General features: G+C 32.3%; 2 protein-coding genes across 4 annotated transcripts in view; one reads left to right on the top strand and one right to left on the bottom strand.

Annotated features, from left to right (window-relative positions):
- Positions 1–19261, bottom strand: part of LOC149804910 (uncharacterized) — a 62269-nt gene extending 43008 nt beyond the window's left edge. The window contains exons 1-6 of the mRNA XM_089945798.1: positions 19117–19261; positions 9699–9792; positions 5584–5768; positions 4329–4402; positions 1016–1134; positions 665–729 (exon numbers count right to left, since the gene is read on the bottom strand). Of these exons, the coding sequence (XP_089801924.1) occupies positions 665–729; positions 1016–1134; positions 4329–4402; positions 5584–5768; positions 9699–9792; positions 19117–19137 (558 nt within the window). The 5' untranslated portion in view covers positions 19138–19261. The remainder of the gene's footprint in view (positions 1–664; positions 730–1015; positions 1135–4328; positions 4403–5583; positions 5769–9698; positions 9793–19116) is intronic.
- A 53-nt stretch (positions 19262–19314) lies between these two features.
- Positions 19315–23163, top strand: part of LOC149804909 (golgin subfamily A member 5-like) — a 63687-nt gene continuing 59838 nt past the window's right edge. The window contains exon 1 of one of the 3 annotated variants that reach the window (XM_089945782.1): positions 19315–19379. The gene's annotated coding sequence lies outside the window, so the exon portion shown is untranslated. Of the gene's footprint in view, positions 19532–23163 lie in introns of all 3 variants that reach the window. The other 2 variants (XM_089945776.1, XM_089945771.1) reach the window with 2 other exon arrangements.

Raw genomic sequence — 23163 nt, 5'->3', positions numbered from 1 at the left:
GAGAATTAGGTAATTAATGTACTTGGATGTGAAATGTTATGGATGTGAAATGGTAAAATCAAATTAATTTAAATCTTTCTGTAAGCATAACTAGATATGCTTTGACACTTATTTTAAGCTCTGCTGATAACACTGACGAGAAAGCACCAATTCTACTGTTCCAGATGAAATAAGCAAAATGTCGCTAAAAAGAATGAAGATATAGAGATAGAATTAAACGTAATCAGGGAATATAACATTCACTCATCATAAATTTTAAATAGAGTAATAGGGTTTGTATGTATTTTTTTAACAACTAGATGAAGCTAAATTTAAATTTCTAATAACAAGTACATGCCACTGAGAATTAAATGCAAAAAAATTTGGACCTAAATTACTTTCTTCTAAAAGCAATATAACATGCTATGCAATCCAAAATAAATTTGATAAAATTCCCAAGAAGACCTTTAGTGCTCTGCATTTAGAAAGAAAAGGAACTACATGGAAGAATGTCACAACTCAAACAAATATTTATCCATATATTAAAATATACAAATATTCATATGAATTAATGTACCATTATTAATTAATTATTCGATATTACCTTAATATATATACAAAAAAAACATATTTTCAAGTTAAATAATGGCTATAGCATAAGCCAAATTAGAAAAATGTAAAGTACCATTTTATGCAGATGGTCACGCAGTTCCTGCAAGGACTTCCCCAAGTGTTTTTCTGGTAAAAGACCTTAAAATAAAAAAAATGAAAAAGACATCATATTCACTTGAATCAAAACCACACAGTCTTCAAAAGCACTCAAAAACGTCATTTATAAATTTAAACTCTACATATGGTCCTGATTTAGTCAACAATATTCAACTGAAGGAAACCATACTAGAGCCTATTGAGTTTTAGAAGAATCTGTAAAATTTATGTAAGCTTCAATTTCTGATTGATCACCAAGCAATACATTATTACTAAACATTTGCTTTCCATTACTGCAACATATCCCATTAAAAAGCCTAATACCAACCCATGGCAGCAACTTTGATGACAATAGCATTGATTCCAGCATCTATCATCTCATCAAACAGTTCTGCCTGATCTCTGCGCCACAAGTATGCCAAGGGAGTTAATCCAAGTCTTGTACATCTGCAAAATAAAATGAAAATAAAATTCCTGTACTTCAGTCAAGGCAATCATATCACTTTTTCATGAAAAATCTGCAAATTTAAATATTTTCTGGACAAGGAAAAATCTCAAAAAAAGGCAAACACAAAAACAAAAGGTATAAGATAGTTTTAAAACATCTTCCAGCCTAATTTAAAAATTACAGTCATAATGCTACCATATTTTAAAACTCTTTATTTTTAGTTAGAAAAGGAACATGCATACAAATTTGTTCAGTAAAGAGGTAGGCAAACATTTTATGTTATGATACAGAAAATTCTGTTTCTTTTCATTGTAAACAAAAATAAGAAAGATGTATAAATAGTTATACAGCATTATAATACAGTTTACATATAATTAGGAAAACTGCAATATTTAGCAAGAACCCCCCCATTCTAAGAGCAGTGAGTAGTTTCTGAAGGCTTCCAAATTATTTCTAATTGATGTTGTACTAATATTATAGTACTGAGCTAAAAAAACTTCAACAAAAGAAAGTTTGTTGTTGTTATTATGGGGTTTAATGCCATTTTTCAGCAAAAGATAGGCCATACATGGCAGCCAGTATAAATAGTGGAGGAAGAACCCAGGAAAACACCCAAAAGAACCACCAACCCACGAGAAGCTGCTGGCAAGCTTTCTCACATACCCACGTTGGCCGAGCACAAGACTTGAAGCCACACAGGCATACGTGAGATGGCAGTGATCCGTAACGGTGAGTTAATTTAGACCACTCAGCCACAAGGTGCCCCAACAGAAGGAAGGTTTTGTTTTTAGCAAATCAGTATGCATAATACATTGTTTTACTAAAAATAATATGAAATAACCAGTTCCTTATAATTTCTTTTGACTCCAAAGAAAATTAAAAATGTTTAAAGTCAATTTTTTTTTCTCTGAAAGCATTTTGGAATTTCAAAAGAAATTTCAAACATATTTGTATTCCCCAAAATAAGTGGAGCATATTTTCTTGTTTTACTGCATAAAACATGCAAATCATTGTATTGCTATAATATGCATGAGAAAGTTATAATGAGATATCCTAAGTCTTGTATCAAGAGTACTGCCTATACTTGCTTTTTATAAGCCAAATCCAACTGCAAACACAGACCCTGATCTGCTATCGCATAATGCAGCAGCAGATCAGGGTCTGTGTTCTGTGTTCCACTGATTACTGCTTACAAACTGCACAGAGGTTTGGGCTGTTTGTTATTATGCATACCTTTTACATACTGTACAATGCATTCTTCACAAAATTCTTCTTCATTGTCTCTTGATTTTACTTTTATACACTGATGGAAACAAAATCATGATTTGGTGGATAAAACATTTTTTTTATTATTATCTTGATTTTAATAGTAATCCTGTATCTTTCTCAAAATATATTTCCTCTCCTGTAACTTCAATTTTCTTATGACTGCTTTAAAAATTTAATTTCTCTGTGCCTGCAAGCATTTATCATTTTTCTCTCCCCTTTATGCCTACCATCCTTGATTTCTAGCCAAGTATCACCCCTTCATTTTCTGATCATATAATTTGTATAGTTCTCTAGGGATCTTATCTAGCTTCAATTTCTGTCACTTGGGATGTTTCAATAATCTGCATTTTGCACTGCTCTTTCTCTCTTCCAATTTTGTTCCTTTTCCATCCAAGTTTTCTTTATTCTACATGCACATTTTATGATTTTATTCCAGATAATCCTTTGTATCAAATCCCATTTATATTTGGATCAGCATCAATATTTATTTCCATTACTGCCATACCATTATCTCACATTGCATGTTTGGATATCTTGATCCAACAGAAGACCATTATTCATTTAAAAGTATCATTGGCCATGTTCAAAAACCTCTAAATCAAATTAACTATCGAGTGATCTAAACAAACAGATGCTGTAATTCATTTCTTGTGAAAACACTACATATTAACTTATCACAAACTCAAAAATAATCAAGTCTACTGAATACTGGAAAAGAACAATCGGAATAGCAAGTAAATTGTTTTTCTACAGGAATTAGATGATGACAAATGTCAATAAGACAAAAATTTATAAATTTATAAATTTAGTCATAATATCTAACACTAGTATTTTGCTTTGGGTTCAAAAACAGGATTGATTACTATATTAAAATCCCATCCAGTAATAAATATTTATTGACCATTTTCCAACTGATAGATGAAACCTCCATCAACAGTATTTGGCCACAGACAATGATAACACTGATACCACTTTTAGAGGCAAATATTTCTGTATGAACAATCTTCAGGTATCTATAGCTGTGCAAGCAGTGGAAATAAAAAGCATGACTTCAGTTAACCTTTTTATAAACTTTAAATATCTCGAAAAAGAACATTTCTGCTGCAAATATTCAAAAGAATCAATATAATCCATTTTGAAAAAAACATTACTATAAAAATATATATAAAAACCATATACAGTAAAACCTGTCTTGAAAAACCACTGCTATGTGAGACCACCTGTCCTGAAAGACCACATTCTCAGTACACAAATTTATTGATTATATAGGATTGTGACCTGTTATGGGAGACCAACTGTCTTGAGAGACCATAATTTTTGGCAAAAGAGGTGGTCTATCAAGATAGGTTCTACTGTACTGCTTATTTGACTTTAAAGATAAGACTCCACTGTGGTCAATTACTACAGGTCTCAATTAATGAACAATACAATTTGATATTCTGCTGATAAGAATAACTTCATAAAAAAGTTTAAATGTTGTATACTAACTCCAGCAGCAACCCCTACACCAAAAGACGTGGACCCTAGCTCATAACATGGAAACTGTTGAGAAGCCTACCCTACAACCATATAAACACTTAGTCAGCATGATAAGATGAATTCAGAGATGTGACTAAAGCTGATCCTTGATCTATTCTTAAGCGATCAGGACATAGTTTTTGGGGGTGGGTGGGAAAAATATGGGGTGATGTATTTTACAAACATTCTAGTTTTTCTTTACTTAAAGTAACTGTTGCGTGCAATGAAAATCAGATCAGCCCTTTTTATCTCAGCTTGTGTCAAGCCAGATAAAATAACCAAAGTGTCAATACATTATTTTTACCCAGAAGACAAAAAGTTGCTTGACAAACAAACCCTTATAGAAACCATTTCATTCTTAACGGTGAAGAAAAGTTTGGGGTCAGTAGCTCACGCTGATACTTACACGTTTTCTACTCGTATTCTCTGATAATCTGAAAGAATGGCTCCAACTGATACAGCCTCAATACCTCTCTCTTCCTGAAAATTTTATGAACACATATTACCTTCAAAACTAAAAAATATTAGGTCACAAGAGTTTTCAGTTAAGACCAAATTTTCCTCTACAATTGTTTAAGATTGTCAGCTCATTACTGATGCCAATAATAAAGAAAATGAATGCATTTTTGATCTGGTCAATCTCATCTGAGATCTTAATGATAAAATCAAATATTCCAAGATTGATCAAAATCAAATCAGTAATACTGCCTCCAAAACTGTAAGATGGTTAGCCAATCAGATGTAAGATCACCTCATCAATATGCAACAACTGTATTCATTTTCAAATTCGTACGAGATTTTAATGATATAAACCATTGTCATAAGGACTGATTGAAATCAGGTTAGAAATATGCACTCCAGATTGGTACAAAGAAATTGCTGATGGGCAGATGTCACTCAGCACACAAAAGAGGCAAGGCCATACCCTAAGCTCACTTGGCATTATAGCCCTATGAGCTAAAATGGCTCAATTTAGCATAAAGTCGAATATAAGTTCAAAAGAAAGAATCAGAGAAAAGAGGGAAATTATTAAAGGAAACACTAGCACATACATATATGTTTCATCTAGTCACTGCAATTAAAGTCATGATAACATTATCTATATACAAGAACTTGTATCCTTCATCTTTACCAATACCTGTGTACTGGTGTGTTTTAGCGGGCAATTCTTTGAACAAAAGCATGGTATATCCCATACTGTCTACTGTAGCTCAGTCAACTGGTAAGTACTGTGCACTGCAGTAGATATCCACTAGATAGATATTTACCTAATTATATTGGTGTGATGTATCAGTGAGGGCAATAAGACTCCATTACAAGCCACAACATGGACAGCCATGAAGAAAACTATGCTAGCTCGACGATGGTTGCAGCAAGTACCGATTCAATGTCTGCTGAGGTGGTGTGATTTTCCTAATTCCATGATGCATGTACTGCATTTATCAATTCATGTGATATTTGGCTGCATGAGAGACAACACAAAAAGAAAGAAAACAGTGAAAAATAAAACAGTACTAGAATGTTTTCATACTGAATGTTTCACCACAGTATCTGATGCTGACCTACACACAAAACTTAACCAGACAGACAAATGGATGAACAATGGTAACACTATATGCTGCTACTACACATGTGATGGGGCACAAAATGACAGAACTAACCTTTACAGTTTTTAAAAGCTCAAAAAGATCTTCTACTTCATCATCCTGAGTGGGCCTGTAGTCCTTCCCTGTCTCCACGGCTGATCCCTCAATGGTCTTCCTGTAAAGGGGCAACCCCATTGCACTTGCATAGAGCTCTATGGCATGGTGACCTACAGACTGGTACATGTAGCTATCAGTCTCATCTGAAACACAAGATCAGACCAAGGTCAAATTTTAAATCAATAGTCCATTGAAATTTTAAGTTCCATGAACAGCACATTAAGCACCACCACATGCATAATAGATGTCTATGTTAATAACTGAAAGTTTTAGCATAAACAATTTTTCTGTAATCCATCAGTGACCTTGGCCTTTGACTTTTTGAGCCCTAAGCCAATAGGCTTCTTCCTTTCCCCTAGTTCAAGCCTGCCACAAAATCTGGGTTAGATAAGTGAAAACCTTATATTCTTGTGAGGAAGCCATTTCAGGTGGTCAGCCAGTGACCTTGACATTTTACCTTTATCACAAAATCAAAAGCCTTACACAAATTCAAGCCATCCACAAAGTTTAGTTATGTATAATCAGAGTACACCTGACCTTTGTACTTTTGACTCTATAATTTTTAGGATTCTTCCTTACTAACTAAAAAGATTTGCTAAGCACAGATGATTGAAAACTCAAGTTATTATGCATATACTATTTTTCATCTTGCAGTCACTGTGATTTTGTCATTTAATCTTTTGACTCCAAAAATCAGATCCTTCTCTACATAAAGTGCAAGCTATCCAACAAGTTTAGTGACTGTAGATGGTTCAGAACTTAAGTTATTGTTCAGAAACAATTTTCCTTCTATCAGTGATAGTGACTTTGACCTTTAAGCTCTTGCATGTAAAATCAACAAGTTTCTTCCTGACTCCAAATAAAAGCCACAAAGTATGGTAACTGTAGATGATGGACATGTGAAAGTTTCATGCAGAAACCATATCGGTAACAGATGGACATCACCATAACATGTCAAGCTCTGCCTTATGGTGGACATATGACATGGTCATTTCAAAATGTCACATATACTGTAGTCAAATTATAACTTAATACAAACTCCATGTCTAGTCGTATTAAGGAATAATATGCACATAGACAGTGGTTTCCTCCACTTGCAAACCTCCTTCAAAGCAGGCCATCCCCTATAATTTACTTGACCCACACCGAAGTATATGTGGTATGTTGGTATTCTTGTTTTGTCCCCTCTAAAAGGGCCATCCTTCCTATGTGGGCATATTTCACTTAAAAGCAGTCTCTTTCTTCTTTGGAGTATACATAAGGCAATATAAAAACTGAATCACTCATCATGCATAATGACAGGGAACCAATTTCATTCATAATGGAAGAATAATATACGGTATGTTTAGGTTTGGTTGAGTAACTCTGACAACATCCCGATAGGCATGTAAATACCATTTCATCGTGAATTTATTTTAAACATTTGGCAATATCACTATCATTTAGCCATTTGTATTTAATTTGGTTAGACATCAGAGGCAAATCTTAAACCTATTATGCTGAGGGTCAAACAAAAATCTGAGAAGCACTTTCTCCTCTCTACTTTGTCTTACTTCGAGTATATATATACAAGTACGTTTATTTTATACTTAACCTTGACACATATAAATTATTGGTGAAATATTTTTTCATATTGATTTCACCCATACAACTTTACATGTGCGAGATGTATCATTATATTTTCACATGTGACAATAACAGATTTCCCACAATGTAATGTAACACTTCACTGTGTGTGCCTATAGAAGTTATACTTTGAGCGAACAAAATGGAAAGTGCATTACCTTTCAGACATACTATATTTTGTCAAAGTTATCTGAATCAATACCATTGGAATCTTTATAAAGTTATGTCCCCTGTACTAAAAATGTTAAAACCCCAGTGAGCTGCACTGCTCAACTAGACTTGCTTTGTGGTTGCATAGGGTAAAATAATTTGTCAGACGTAAAAAAAAATTCATTTATTTCAACATATTATGTCATCTCAGTCCAGTCCAAACCTACCAATCTCTTAAATAGCTGATAACGGTAAAATGACACCAAACTTACAAATGGTGGTTGTGGAGTTTAATCTTATAAGCTTCAATTCAGTGGGAAGTTTAGTGTATAATAAATAGAAAACTTTAGTTTCCTGTGTTATGACTCAAGGGTCTTAAAACTAAGTAAGAGAAAGAAGAAAATCCAACAAGTTTTGTAAAACTGAACAAATAATTTAATTCTCTAAGTTATAAAATGAAAATTTATATATAAATTAAAACCAAAATAATCTTAAAAATTCTATCAAAAGCCCAAATGAATTTATTGTTCTGAATGAATTCCTGGTCCTGAATGTGCTGATGTCCCTATAGCCTTGAATGTGCTAAAATGCCAACAGTTTTGAAACATCACAATGGCATTGTCCAGAACTCCTTTGAATGAATTTACAATAATCCCAGAATCATGACTAATACAAAGTCAATAAGGACTTTGTAATTTCAATGAATAATCCAAACAAATGATTTCTCTAAATTAAAGCTAATTTAAACACAACATTAAAATACATCTGCAGAATGATATTAAAACATGAACAATGCCAGGAAATAGGAATTAGGAATAAATTAATTCTCTTTGTATACATCTCCATGACTCTATAATCTGTGTCCCCAAGCTCACCATGTTACTTAGGGCACAACATAACCCACCTAGTGGGAAATTACCCCTGACTGTACACAAGTTCATTTCCTAGAACTCAATCAAAATCCACAACCTATATATAGCTCGTTATCACAAAAGAGAATTTAGTCATGGACCAAAAGTCAAACACACAATACAGATATACAGACAGTTGTGCAAATACTGAATACATTTTAACTTGGGATAAAAGGATTATATATTTTAACTTGTGGCTAAGCCACTCATTAAAACATTACATTTTAATTTTTTAACACAATGAACTAATGCATAGGATCTGGAATTAATATATAAAAAGAAAATATCTTCTCAGAATCCTTTATGGACATTTTTATGATCTGAACAGGATTTTAGAAAGTGTGACATTTTCTCAGCAATATATTCATAGCTAGATATAGTGGCTAAAGAACTTAAAGAACAATGCCAACTCAACTGCATAAAACTTTACAATTTTTTTTAATTAACATTATATCACATTCATTATGAAAAGAACTAATTTACGTGAGAAAATTTAATGAAAAATAATGAAGTTTTTATAACAATTTCAATTGATACACGTTATTTAATAAAAAGGACCTAGGTGATGAACTATGAACGTAACGTGCTCTCTCCCTCTCAGACAGGCAACCTTATCCCTCCAGGTACTCTTATGATATTTCTTCAGTTAATAAACATAGGGGCCAGTCTCATAAGAAAAAAAAGTATGGGGTCAGTATATTATCAACGATATCCTTAGTATTTTCTAAAATCTGTAAAAATGGTAGTTTTTTTAATATCAGACATGGCCACAACAGCAGACAAATATGATAAGAAAGGATTGACACACTGATGCAATGACTTCATGAATGAGTTTGGTACAAAATTACAAAATTCTTTTACAAAATCACCAACACTGCAATTTTCATGTCCGACATTTAATCCACTTCCTGTTAAGCAAGTGGAGAGGTCCAAAACTTACAGCGCTCATGCAAAAGGTCACAATGGCAACATATCCAGCAAGCTTGGTGACCTTAACCACTTGGTTTTGTTGGGTTTAATTGCATTTTTCAGCACACAATTTGCTGGCCAGTATATCTGGTGATTGAAGAAACTGCTAAGACCCCAGAAAGAACCAATGACCCATAGGAAGCTGCTGGCAAGCTGTTTCATATATACATTGTTGATCTTGTTAAGACTCATACTCATATGGACAGTGGTGAGATGTGAGGAATCTGTAAAGGCAAGTGCTTTGACCACTTGACCATCTGAGGCTCTGAGTGGTTTTTGTACAGATGTATAGAAGGATGAAGGGTAAAAATATGGATGGTATCAAATTATCCTCCTCAGATATGCATAGAGATAATGTATTGAATTGACAGTTGGATAAAGGTTAGTTAAACCTGGTAAATTCTAATCTTTATTTACCTTTATCTTTTGGCTTCAGATTAGCCAATGCAACAATCTCATGCCCAAGTGCCACACACTGAACCATATTATAGCAACTGTCCTTCCCACCACTGTAAAATCATTGCATAATTATCATGTTTGATTCTGAAAAAAACCATATTAAATAAATACTCATACACATAGCATATCATTTGTAAATACTTATACTTGGAATCTTTGAACTTTTACCTGTAAATACAAGTACTTGTATTCAGCATCAGGCTTTTTTTTTACCTGTGAATACTTGTACTTAGCATATTTGAACTTTTACCTATAAATACAAGTACTTGTATTCAGCATCAGGCTTTTTTACCTGTGAATACTTGTACTTAGCATATTTGAACTTTTACCTATAAATACAAGTACTTGTATTCAGCATCAGGCTTTTTTTTTATACCTGTGAATACTTAGCATATTTGAACTTTTACCTGTAAATACAAGTACTTGTATTCAGCATCAGGCTTTTTTACCTGTGAATACTTGTACTTAGCATATTTGAACTTTTACCTATAAATACAAGTACTTGTATTCAGCATCAGGCTTTTTTTTTACCTGTGAATACTTGTACTTAGCATATTTGAACTTTTACCTATAAATACAAGTACTTGTATTCAGCATCAGGCTTTTTTTTTATACCTGTGAATACTTAGCATATTTGAACTTTTACCTGTAAATACAAGTACTTGTATTCAGCATCAGGCTTTTTTACCTGTGAATACTTGTACTTAGCATATTTAAACTTTTACCTATAAATACAAGTACTTGTATTTAGCATCAGGCTTTTTTTTTACCTGTGAATACTTGTACTTAGCATATTTGAACTTTTACCTATAAATACAAGTACTTGTATTCAGCATCAGGCTTTTTTTTTATACCTGTGAATACTTAGCATATTTGAACTTTTACCTGTAAATACAAGTACTTGTATTCAGCATCAGGCTTTTTTTTACCTGTGAATACTTGTACTTAGCATATTTGAACTTTTACCTATAAATACAAGTACTTGTATTCAGCATCAGGCTTTTTTTTTACCTGTGAATACTTGTACTTAGCATATTTGAACTTTTACCTATAAATACAAGTACTTGTATTCAGCATCAGGCTTTTTTTTTATACCTGTGAATACTTAGCATATTTGAACTTTTACCTGTAAATACAAGTACTTGTATTCAGCATCAGGATTTTTTTACCTGTGAATACTTCTACTTAGCATATTTGAACTTTTACCTGTAAATACAAGTACATTGTACTTGTATTCAGCATCAGGCTTTTTTACCTGTGAATACTTGTACTTAGCATATTTGAACTTTTACCTGTAAATACTTGTATGAAAATAAAGAATTCATTATTATTATGATTCTTTTGGAAGAGCTTCTGAGAACAAATTGTAAAACTGGGAATCCTGCACACTTTTTAAAAAATATTTTAGATTGGATTAGGGGCCCACTGATATAGCTAATGTGTATTATTTTTTTACCATTGAGGACCCCTAAAAATCCTTTGGGGTCTTGACCACCAGACATCCTTAAGTTTTGAAGCTTTAAACACCTAAACCATTACTGGGAACCCTATCTGTTCATGAATATAATGTCTGAAGAAACTGCAATACATGTAAATGCAAATAAAAGATATAAAATCAAATATCTTATAATAATTAAAAATAGCACCATGAATTCACTGTATTTTATTGTATTTGCCTGTCTGACATGATAAAAATTAGTGCACCAAATAATTAAAGCATGTGATCAATTATAATTTATATTACACATTCAGGAGATAAAAAGGTTCTCTTTTGTGTGTTTGCATGGTGTAGAAAGGAGAGTATGGCTGTGTCTCTGTATGGAAAGTAAAACTATGCTTTGCATTTGTTTCTTACTATGCACACATGTTCTCTGTTTCATGTATGACATAAGAATTTCACAAGAATGTGACAAATTATTATTATTATTATTATTATTATTATTATTATCATCATTGTCATCATTATCATCATCATCATCATCATCTATTCATTGATAGTACTTATATATTTTCAACCTATTCTGCCTTCTTTATGTCAAGATTCATTAGGTGTTGTAAATAACTTTATCAAGCCATAATTATATTTTTGTTTTCAGATACAATAGCTTTTGAATTTGTACAAATTAATTAAGACATACATTTTGACTATTTGTTTTGTCAGCATTATGTTTTTATGTCCAAATAATCCAACTCTAATCTCCAGATGTTTTAATTTCATTGTTGGGCATAAACTGAGATCTGTTTTGGAAACCAGTTCTTTCAAAGTGTACATTTAATACTATCAGTGGCACAACTGGATCTGCACACACCACAGGGATCTGCATACACCACAGGGATCTGCATGCATCACATGGGTCTGCATGCACCACAGGGATCTGCATGCACCACAGGGATCTGCATGCACTACAGGGGTATCTAGAACTGTTTCTTATGGGAACCTGATATCATGCTATATCAAACACAGTAAGTACTAGTGCAAATAGCCAAGAATCCCAACATTCAACATAGCTTGAATACTGAACAACTATTGTGTTGTGGTGTAAGGTTTCTTGTTGAATAGTGAATATCTATTTATGCATGTTGGTATAGTTCGGTGCTTATCTGGGGCTGTTATTTTAGAATTGCATACTATACTGTACTGTTAAATTAATTTGACAACCATTATGTGCAATATTGTTGTGTGTAAAGTATATGTGTAGAATTTGATACATGAATTTAATATTCCTGTACTATCACTAATTGTTGTTAATATTAATAGATTTATAAATCTGAAATTGCATATGCATTATTTTGTCTTTGACCTTTTCTTCTTGCCAGTATATCCCACCATGACAATTTTAAAAAAAAAACTTAATTCTCTTCCAGTTTTGACTTGACCTTCACTGCAACCAGTGCAATAGTGGTGCCTACGAGACACATAATAGCGCAAACGTCTATGTAAAGCCTAAATAATATCAATACAAATAAACTAAGCATGCACATGTATTAACGATATTGAATGTATGTCATACAAGAAAAGAGTAAATATGTCTTCGCAAATGAAAATATTTATCCATCAATAATGGAATTGTCATTACTTAAGTCAATAATATTGACAAAGTTGGTATACACAAGGCACACGTGGGTTACGCTAACTCATATTCAGTTTTTATATGTTTTAAGAAAGATGTTATCGATTTGCTTTGCTTCGAATGTTTTCTTTCACAATTAGCATTTGCCTTATTTGAATTTTCTCACATTTACTAACTTAACGTTATTTTCTTCTTTGTTCATTTTACTTAGAACAAGTAGTAGCGTGTCACAGTTAATTTCATTATCACTCATGTACGATTGTGACATACTGAGGATGTTACTTTTCTCACAGCATTTATAGATATTTCATAATAAAACATAAGGATTTTATATTTATGTATTACTTTTAGTATACATAATACTAAATAGTAGTAATTAGTAACTGATATATAAACGGGTCTTTTGGTTTGTGCATCTTTGGACTGGGCCTTTTGACAATAGTCTGTTTTTGTCATGAGCTCTTTTAGTACCAGTCTGTTTTGACCCTGATCCGTTTATACGATATTGCATTTTGGTGTTTCTATTCACTGCACTGCCATGGGCCGAAATGTTCATGATGTGATGTGAAATATCCATGGCCGAAACATCCAGGTACCTATTTCAATATAATTGTTGGTTCTGACATCTAAATTCTGGTAATATCCCATTAGTTTTGGGCTACATTTTAAAATTTTGGGGTAGATTTGGAGGGTCCTGCTAAATACTGCTAAGCCTGACAAAGCCCGACAAATCCACACAAAGCCTGACAAGACCCGATAATACCACACAAAGCCAAGTCAAAAAAAAAATGTGTATTTATATTGTTAATTATATTGATGAATAAATTAACAAAGCCATAAGACTAGTTTTCAACATTATTATGCAAAATGAAATGACCAAATATTGGACGACAGAGTACAAATTCGAAATCGAATAATGAAAAAGTAACAACAAAGACAAAATCATAAGTAAACTGTTTATTACTCTATAAATTGTTGATTAAACTTATCGAAAGAAAGTGTAATTTTTTTTCAATATATACCGGTACTAATCACACAAAGCCAAAGTCATACAAAGCCTAATAAATCCTCACAAAGCCTGACAGTCATAAAAGTCATTTTAGACAAGTGTATTTATAATGTAAATTATACTGACAAATAAATTTGCCAAACTGAGAGATTAGTTTTCAACATAATTATACCGAATTAAATAACCAATAAAATTTGGTGGTAAAGTTTGAATTTGAATAATAAAAAAATCATATGTAAAATGTTTATCATTTGATAAATTATTCATTTGAGTGATAATCAAAAGAAAATACAATATTTCAGTATGTCCTAATTATACAATGCCTGACATAGAAAGCTCGACAAAGCCACACAAAGCCTGACAGAGTTATGCAAAGTCATATTAGAAAAATGTATATTGTAAATTATATTTGACGAATAATTTAACCAAACGGAAGGACTAATTTTCAACATAATTATAATTAATGATAAAGTACTGATAAAGTCTGTGGAAAAAAACATATCTGAAATGTTTGTTATTTTATAAACTTTTCATTTGACTGATTGTCAAAACATAGGTTGACAAACTCAACAAACGGTTCGATGTATTATAAGAAAGGCATACACATCCTGACAAGCCATACAAAGTGATAATAAAACTACTATTGTTGTATGGTGGTTTTGCCACATAAATTACCAAGAAAAATGTTGGATTTACTACGCACACCATCATGAGTGACCGGCAATTGGGAGACAAATTCCAAATACGCTGCATCTCAAAAAAGGCATGCAAAGCCTGACAGTCTTAACTGCAATGTTTTTTATTTTAAAATGTCTGTATATGATAAACTACAAACATAAATGGTTATTTTTCACACAGGCACACAATGTCATAAAATGGCATAATAAAAATGTGTTAATTAAGTTAAAAGTGAGATTGTCCTACTCACATACTTTTGATTATAACAGGAATTGACACGTGTTAATGGAATACAGTAGCACTTCACTACCATATGCAGTAAATTTTGTATCAACAGTAAATAATTTCCAGTATTGTAAGTTTAAAAATGTTCTATCCTTGTACTGAGTTAAACAGATCATAAAAAACAATGACCATAGACAAAGGAAACATTATATAATTCTGTTATATTTATTGATATAAAATTTGTATCAACACTATATATTTTTGAATATTGTAAGTAACTGTCATGTATTTGCCCATTGTGATCCTGTCTTTTTTTTTCTCCCACCACTTAGCCTGATTAAATATTTTTATAAATTGACACGAGGATGTTTCACTGTCAAACATAAGGAGAAAGAGTAGAAGTAATAAATAAAAAAATTTAACTTCTATTCTTGGTCAGTATTTGTATAAACTTACACTAACCATAATTAAATATTTTTAGAATGCTACAATATTGTACAAATAATAAGAAAATGTTTGAGAAAATGCATGATTTAATATTTAACATAATTCACAATAGTTATAAATGCTTTTGCTGTGTTTAGTAGGACAGATATGTCTTGGGGACGAAGCTTATTGGAAGCAACACTGCCCATAGCCAAAGAAACAACGCGATAATAATTACAGTTGGTAACCGCAAAAACTTTTGTAAAGGGATATACCAAAACAAAATATTATATCCTTGCTATTTTTTGGGAAAAAAAATTATTATCTTGAGAAAAAGAAAAGAAAATATTTAAAATATCCAAAGGCCTGTCTCCCTCTCTCTCTCTCTCTCTCCAGAGTGCGGGCTGGAGCCCTCGCCTCATCCTCCCTCAACTCGGACATACGGTTCCAACTCACCTTGAACATAACTAAACTTCTTAAAAATTTTAAGAATCTTAGTATTCACTTTTAATTTATCTCTAACCAACACTCTTAAAATATAAAGGGTAACTAAAAAGCATAGACTAAAAAAATATAAAATAGAAAGTTTAATGTATTAGAAGGGAAACAGGGAACCTTCATGTGGATTAAGTACGATGCATAGATGTTGCAGGGATATGTCACAAGGCGCTACACGAAGTGGACAGACCTGCGAAACAGTATCAGAAAAACCCACATGAAGTAAATAATACAATACAACAAAAAGCCTGCTCATTTTGGAAATAGACTTTAATGCGAGAAACGCCACACCATAGTCATTCACACAAAACACTAGGTTTTATTTTAAGTTCAACTTATAGTACAAAGTTTCTCTCGCCGAAATTCTAAATTGCAAATAATTTCAAACATATCTAAATTTATGCCAGACAAACAAATAATAATAATAATAATAATGAGGACTTTGTATAGCAACTAATCTTTAGAAGCTCTAAGCGCTTTACAACATAAGACAACACCTATAACATAAAAAACATATAATGATATGATTACAAAAAACAAACACCATGAAATTAGAAAACATAAAAAACGTGCTGAAAATATTTAAGGTAGGAAATATTACTAGGTCTTTAAATTTGTTCTTGTAGTTGAAATAAGTGAGTTTTAAGAGTACTATTGTATGGAATCACTGTGTCTTTGTGTCAAAGTTCAATGGGCAAATCATTCCACATTGCTGGGCCCTGGTATGCAAAAGAACATTGTCCATATGACTTCGTTTTCATAGTGGGAATAATGAGTATATGATTGTACAAAGAGGAGTGTACGTATCTTGCTGGTGTGTACACATGGGTGAGGTTGGATAGGTATGTTGGTCTGGAGTCCGTCAGTGAAAGGTAGCACAGAGAACAAATTTTGTGTTTGATTCTGGATTGAATGGATAGCCAGTGTAGGGTACAGAGCAGTGGAGAGGTGTGCTCTGATCGTGGTACTCTAAGTATGATCCGAGCAGCTGTGTTTTGAACTTTTTGAAGTTTCTGGAGTAGATATTGAGATGAACCAGACAGAATTAAGTTACAATAGTCCAGTCTTGAAAGTACTAATGAACACACAAGTGTTTTAGTGGTATCAACTGAAAGATATCTGCAAATGAAGCTGATGTGTCTCAGCTCAAGATATGCAGCATTGCATATGTTCATGACATGTTGGTACAATGTGAGAGTAATGTCCAGAGTAACACCTAAGTTTCGTGCTGACTGTGTGAATTTAATGTTGGTGTTGCTGATATTTATTGTTTGAGGTAAATGAATTTTAAAAGTCCATATAAAAATATATATTAAGACAGCTGGGACAAATAGTTCTGCCAATCCTACATAAAGACTTTATAACATACACACACACACGGATACACATAGCATACACGTTACATACGAGATCTTTGGCAAAGATCACCAAAAATTACGGATAGAAAATCTGAAAATGGGGATAAGACCCCGTCAAAAATTAGTTATAAACTAAAATTTTGATTAAAATTCTTTTGTATAATTTAAACAAGCACACACATCTTGGGGGATACAAAAATACATGAAAAACATTTTATATTTTTAGTTAAGTGGGGGTGGAACATCAGTCTGGTGCCTCCCCAATAATTTACAGTCCTTTCCATGCTTTTCCTTGCAACTGTATTACAAACTCACTAAATTATGTAAATAATAATAAAGTATTGTAAAATTAATCATCAACTACACTACATTCCACCTCTTATAATTTATAATAGCAATACCTAATGAATTCAATATAATAATGAATGTTCAGTAATGTTTGTCTGTTGTTATTTCTTTGAAGTACAGTCCAAAATTGAATAGATTTAATAAGGTTGAAAAGAAAATAACCAAAACGGTATCAAGAACATTTTCAAGAATTATGTTCTGCTGTAAGACACTGTCAATTTGACTTTATTTTGGGTATGCATAGAAAGAAAGCTAAAAATTCATAATCACATATTAATAAACTTATATTTTGCATAATCAACATTTTGTGACTTCCCTTATACTGCCTCTGTGTTAATTCAGTTAAAGGTAGTGCCTCTACTCACCTACTCATGATTACAATAGCACTTCACTACCATATGCCGTAAATTTTATATCAACAGTAAATATTTCCAGTATTGTAAGTTTAAAAACATTTCTATCCTTGAATTTAGTTAAATAGATAATGAAAAAGGATGATCATAGACAAAGCAAACATTTTCTAATCCTTATATATTTATTGATCTACATTTTTGTATCAAAACTAAATATATTTTCCATCTTTGCAGTGTTTAGTAGGACCAATAAGGTATACCAAATTAAGCCATATTATATCTTTGCTAAATTACTTGGAAAAATATAATAATTATCGTGAGACAGAAAGAAAATATTTCAGCTAAAACATTCATGATCATGACCTCCCATCCCCCACCCCGACATATACATGGCCAACACCTTACTGTAGATCAGTTGATAGTCCTACAATAACTGTTGTATTGAAAGACAATGCCTAAACATGAAACATTGCTGCTGATGCTAATATAAATAATAATAATAATAACAATAATATAAATAATAACAATAATAAGTGTTCTTGGCAACATAATTCATCAGTCCAAATCACACGTGTTTTGAAAAATAAAGGTACAAGAACAAAAAATAATAATTCTAGGATTAATTAATGTACACAGCACAACACAGTTGATTCTACCAAGATCTTAAAGCACGAATAACAGAACACACTGGTACATAATAATTCTCAGCATATATTTATTAACACAACATTACAAAACAATGAACAACAGAAAGTATCACATAATTTCTTTACAATCAATCTCTGATTTATATCAAATATGGCACGTCTAGCTGCTAACTAAAAATTTATAAATATGCACAAAGACTGTTGTTCAAAGTCTTGTCAAGCACAGTTTTAAAACATGAAATAAAGTGTATCAACATTAAACAATGAAGTTCAGCTCAATTGTATTCTGCAATTTATAACATATATTAGACAATTGAATTTTCTTCTGATAATCAGTCAAAAGAACAATTTATAAAATAATTACAAACATTTCCAACATGATTGTGTCATACTTTATTAACACTTTATGACTGTTTGAAATTCGAACTTTGTCGCCCAATTTTCGGTCATTTAAATCTGCATATGTTGAAAACTAGTCTTTCGGCCAAGTTAATTTATTTATCAATATATTGAACAATATAAACACTTTTTTTAAATCTGACTTTGCATGGCTTTGTGTGGCTTAGCAGTATTTAGCAGGCCCGGTTTTGGGTTAGGTTTGGGTATTTCTAGTCCTACATGTAAGACCTGACGCTGATATTTATATCAAAATGTGATATGTCCTACATGTAGGACTAGGGTTCATGCCGTCCCCTCTCCTACTATATGATAGTTTGGACAAAGGTTCAAGATCTTCAACACCATAACGCCAGTGTGCATAACTTATAAGTGCAACTGTCTTCATCTTAGGATGAAAATAAATATCTCCAACAAGTAGGCCTAGTTTTGATGCTAATCTCAACAGTTACAGCACACAGTTCACATTATTGTTGACATTGTCCATGTGGCGGATGCGGAAGTAAATTCAACACTTATGCGCAGTGTTTATCCACGTAGATCGACTCTGTATTGCTTAAACGCATTTTACTATGGTAAATACTTGCATTACTTCCTAATAACTCAGCTTGGTTACGACTATTTTGAAAGGTTGAATTTTCTTTTGGTGTTTTTCTGGGACGTTTTCCCTTCTGTTCATGGGATTTTATTTTATCTTTATCAGTGATAGTCGAACTTTATTCATTAATAATTTGTAATGAAGCAGACCGGGGACAATATTCCAAAATTAGGCATAGTATAAGGTGGGTTAATCAGAGGAATTTTAGCAATGATAGTGTCATCTAATTTCGATTTTCTAAAGAAGACCGTGATTAGTTATATCTGCTCTTTACATTTATCTCACTGTCTATGCGTTTTACTGTCTTTTTATTGATATATGTTTGTTTATGCTTAAGTAGTTCAGATACATGTAGTATTTTAACCACACCATCTTGTTTTGCCAAATATCTATTGATGTTTGAGTTAGTCCTGCAGTGTAAGACGACTCCTGAGATATTTGTGTTGTTTAGGTCGCCGTCTTGCTTCCTCAATAACTCAGTTAAGTAGCTGTTCCGAGGTCGAATACCATCGAAACGAGAAGTTGTTATAGGGTTTAATACCATTCTTCACCACAAGAAAAGGTTATACATGATAATTGCGGCCAATATAAATGGTGGAGGAAGAACCCAGAAAACCCCCAGAAAGAACCACTGACCCATGAGAAGCCACCAGCAGGCTTTCTCACGTACCCACATTGGCCAAGCCTGAGACTCGAACCCATGCAGAAATGAGAAGTAAAATTTTCAAGAATATCTCACACAATTGGCAGCCCATATTGATGCTTCTCTACAAACTAGTCATATTGCTTTTGTTGGACTTTACTTAATAAAACATTCTGACAGTAGCCAAATAAACCCTCCTTTTCAAGTTCCATTGACCTACATTTCATTAGCTGGAATGTGATGGAAGCCAGGAATGATGGAATTGAATTAAGTTGAAGTATATTTCTTTAATGAAACAAATAAATTATACTAATATTTTCAAGATACTTATCATTCTTTTAATTGATTTATGCTTCCAACACTTTCTAGCTAACTGAATTGTAGGTCAGCAGAATGTGAAAAGTTTTTTTGTTGCTTCTGTAAGAATTTGAATTTATTAGAAAGAAAACATCAGAGTAAGTAAAGTTCGACTAAAGCAATATGACTTTAGTATGTAGAAAAATGTTGCTATGGGCTGCCAGGTGTGTGAGATATTCCTGAAAATTTGACTTTTGGTTCTGATGTTACTTAACCTCGGAACACGCTACACAATACCATTATTTAGGCAGTAAGACAATGACTTAAAATACAAATACCAAGGGAGGTGTCTTACATTGAAGGTCAAATGTTCGAGTATCCTGGATTTTTTGGTATTGATGCACTTAAGCATATACTTTCACTTTTTCAGAACTATGCTAATTTCATAGTGACACATCTCATTTAATTTGAAAGATGTGTTATTTTAGAAAAGCATGCACATCAAATAATGTTGATATAATCCCATTTACTCTTTTTGGTACGCTTTCAGCAATACAACCCCTTGTCAGAAAGTTTGTTTAATATATCACTTATTTTGACACAGTTCACAATATGCTACGTTTGCTTGTGACAATGTTGTACATTTGCTCTAATAAAATATTTTCTTGCAGAGCAACATCAATAGCACACATAAAACTTAGATTTATAGAATCTTATGTTACGTGTTTAGGCTTGAATAAAGAGTAACACAAGAAAGAGTGAAAATAAAGTTTGAAAAATATAATAATTTATTTTCCTGGAAAAATTCTGTAAGAATGAAAAAATATGAACCTATTGTTTTAAGAATCAAATCCAAAAATAATCAAAAAATAAAAAACAAATACAATTTTTGAAGTCCTAATAACAAAATGTTCTAATGATTTGAAGTTCGAGTGCCAACAAATAATCCAAAATGGAAGACAATGATGTATGCTGTAGTCTGTAGTGTTCAAGTCTACAGTTCCTTGTAGAAACAAGAATTATCACTCCAGTTTTAGAAACCCAAATAAATTTGTATAAGAGGTGTCTTTGCTCTGGAATTTCATATCAGCACACATATTTTCCAAGAAAAAAGAATTAATCCTTTTTGCATCCAAGTAATTTGAAATAACTCCAAACAGCACAACATACAACTTCCAGTGTAAGAGCCCAGCTAATACTGAGAATATCTCTCCAAAACGAAGGATATATTATATTCTAAAATGCAAAACGGGGGTAATGTGATCATGTTCTAGAACCTCATCAAAATTATGTATTTGTTAAAGATCACGTACACTCAGTGTGGCCCTGACGAAAACCAATCATTTTACTCTAAGAAAAAAAATTTAAAAGCTGTTTACATCTTAAATCGGGGCCCCAAGTGGCCGAGTGGTCTAAAGCGCTCTCCGTTACGGATCACTGCCATCTCACCTCTGTCTGCATGGGTTCAAGTCTCAGATTCAGCCAATGTGGGTATGTGAGAAAGCTTGCCAGTAGCTTCTCGTGGGTCGGTGGTTCTTTCCGGGGTTTTCCCGGGTTCTTCCTCCACCATTAATACTGGCCACCATGTATGGCCTATCGTGTGCTGAAAAATGGCGTTAAACCCTACAACAACAACAACAGCAACAACATCTTAAATCAGTAGTCCCATCATGACCTCGACAGCAACCAATCATTTCAAAATAAAAATAGAACTTGTTACATGGTTGCTACTAATTTTGAATCAAGGTCAGGATCTAGATCAACACCAGGTGTTTACAAAATGAACAGTCAAGGTCAAACTATTTTATGAAAAAGGTGTCTCTATTGAATAAATTTACATTACAATAGCATGTAATGAAAATTAAAAAAAATTAAAACTGACAAACAAACAATTAAATTGAAATAAATATATATTAGATCAGATATAATTAAATAAAATATACATAACAATAAAAAATTTAACTTGGCATTTCTTTAGCATTTGTTATATTTAGCATGATTTTGGTTTTGTGACAGATTTTTTCTTAAAAGCTCAAGGAATCAAATTGGAAAATATAACGACGGTATTATATTAAAACTTTTTACTTGTAATAAAAAAAATGTTAGATTTTGCACAGATTACTTTTTAAAAAAACTTAATTGGCAGTGTGAATATGCAGAACCTCTGCCCTTGAATGTACTATTTTTGGAACATAGGAACTGTTTTGCATCCCTAATAAATTATTTCTGTTGAAGTGCAAATAATTAGGAACAGAAGACATAAGCTACAGTAGTTTTTATTTTCAATCTGTTATCATTCTTGCCATTATAAAACAAATTGTAAAAATTTAAGTTGATCAGAAAAAATTAAATGTCATGATTCTCTTAAAGGATGATTGAAAATATACTGGTAAAGTAAAGTTATTTATCAGATAGTAAATCCAAATACTTTGATTTAAAAAGCAAAAATATAGAGGATGCTTGTTTAATTATGAAATATATAAAGTAAGTGTTGTTTGTAAATTTGTGCAACTTATAATAACAAAGAACCACCTCTACACACCAGTAATGACAGATCCACGTAAAACTTTATATTATGATTATACACTATTCTAAATGGTGTTGAGTAGCAGACTGGATGCCTATTATGGCAGGAAGTTGATTTGTTCCACCAGAGTAGTTGGTGAGGATTGTTATGAGGACTTACTGATTAGAAAAAAGAGAATTGGTTAAAAGTTTTTACATGATGTGAATGTTTTCTTCTTCTTCATTTCCCTGATAATTGATAGGATTTTTGACACATTTTTGTCTGTCTGTGTGACTGTGTTAATCAGTATAAATAAATACTGTGGTTGTGATGTCTTTGAGAGATTCCTTCTTTCAAGAACTGGGAGTTT

This window comes from Sinohyriopsis cumingii, chromosome 2, assembly GCF_028554795.1.
Source record: "Sinohyriopsis cumingii isolate HCF-2022 chromosome 2, ASM2855479v2, whole genome shotgun sequence".
NCBI classification, from domain to species: domain Eukaryota; kingdom Metazoa; phylum Mollusca; class Bivalvia; order Unionida; family Unionidae; genus Sinohyriopsis; species Sinohyriopsis cumingii.
This window is presented reverse-complemented; position numbering and strand designations above follow the sequence as displayed.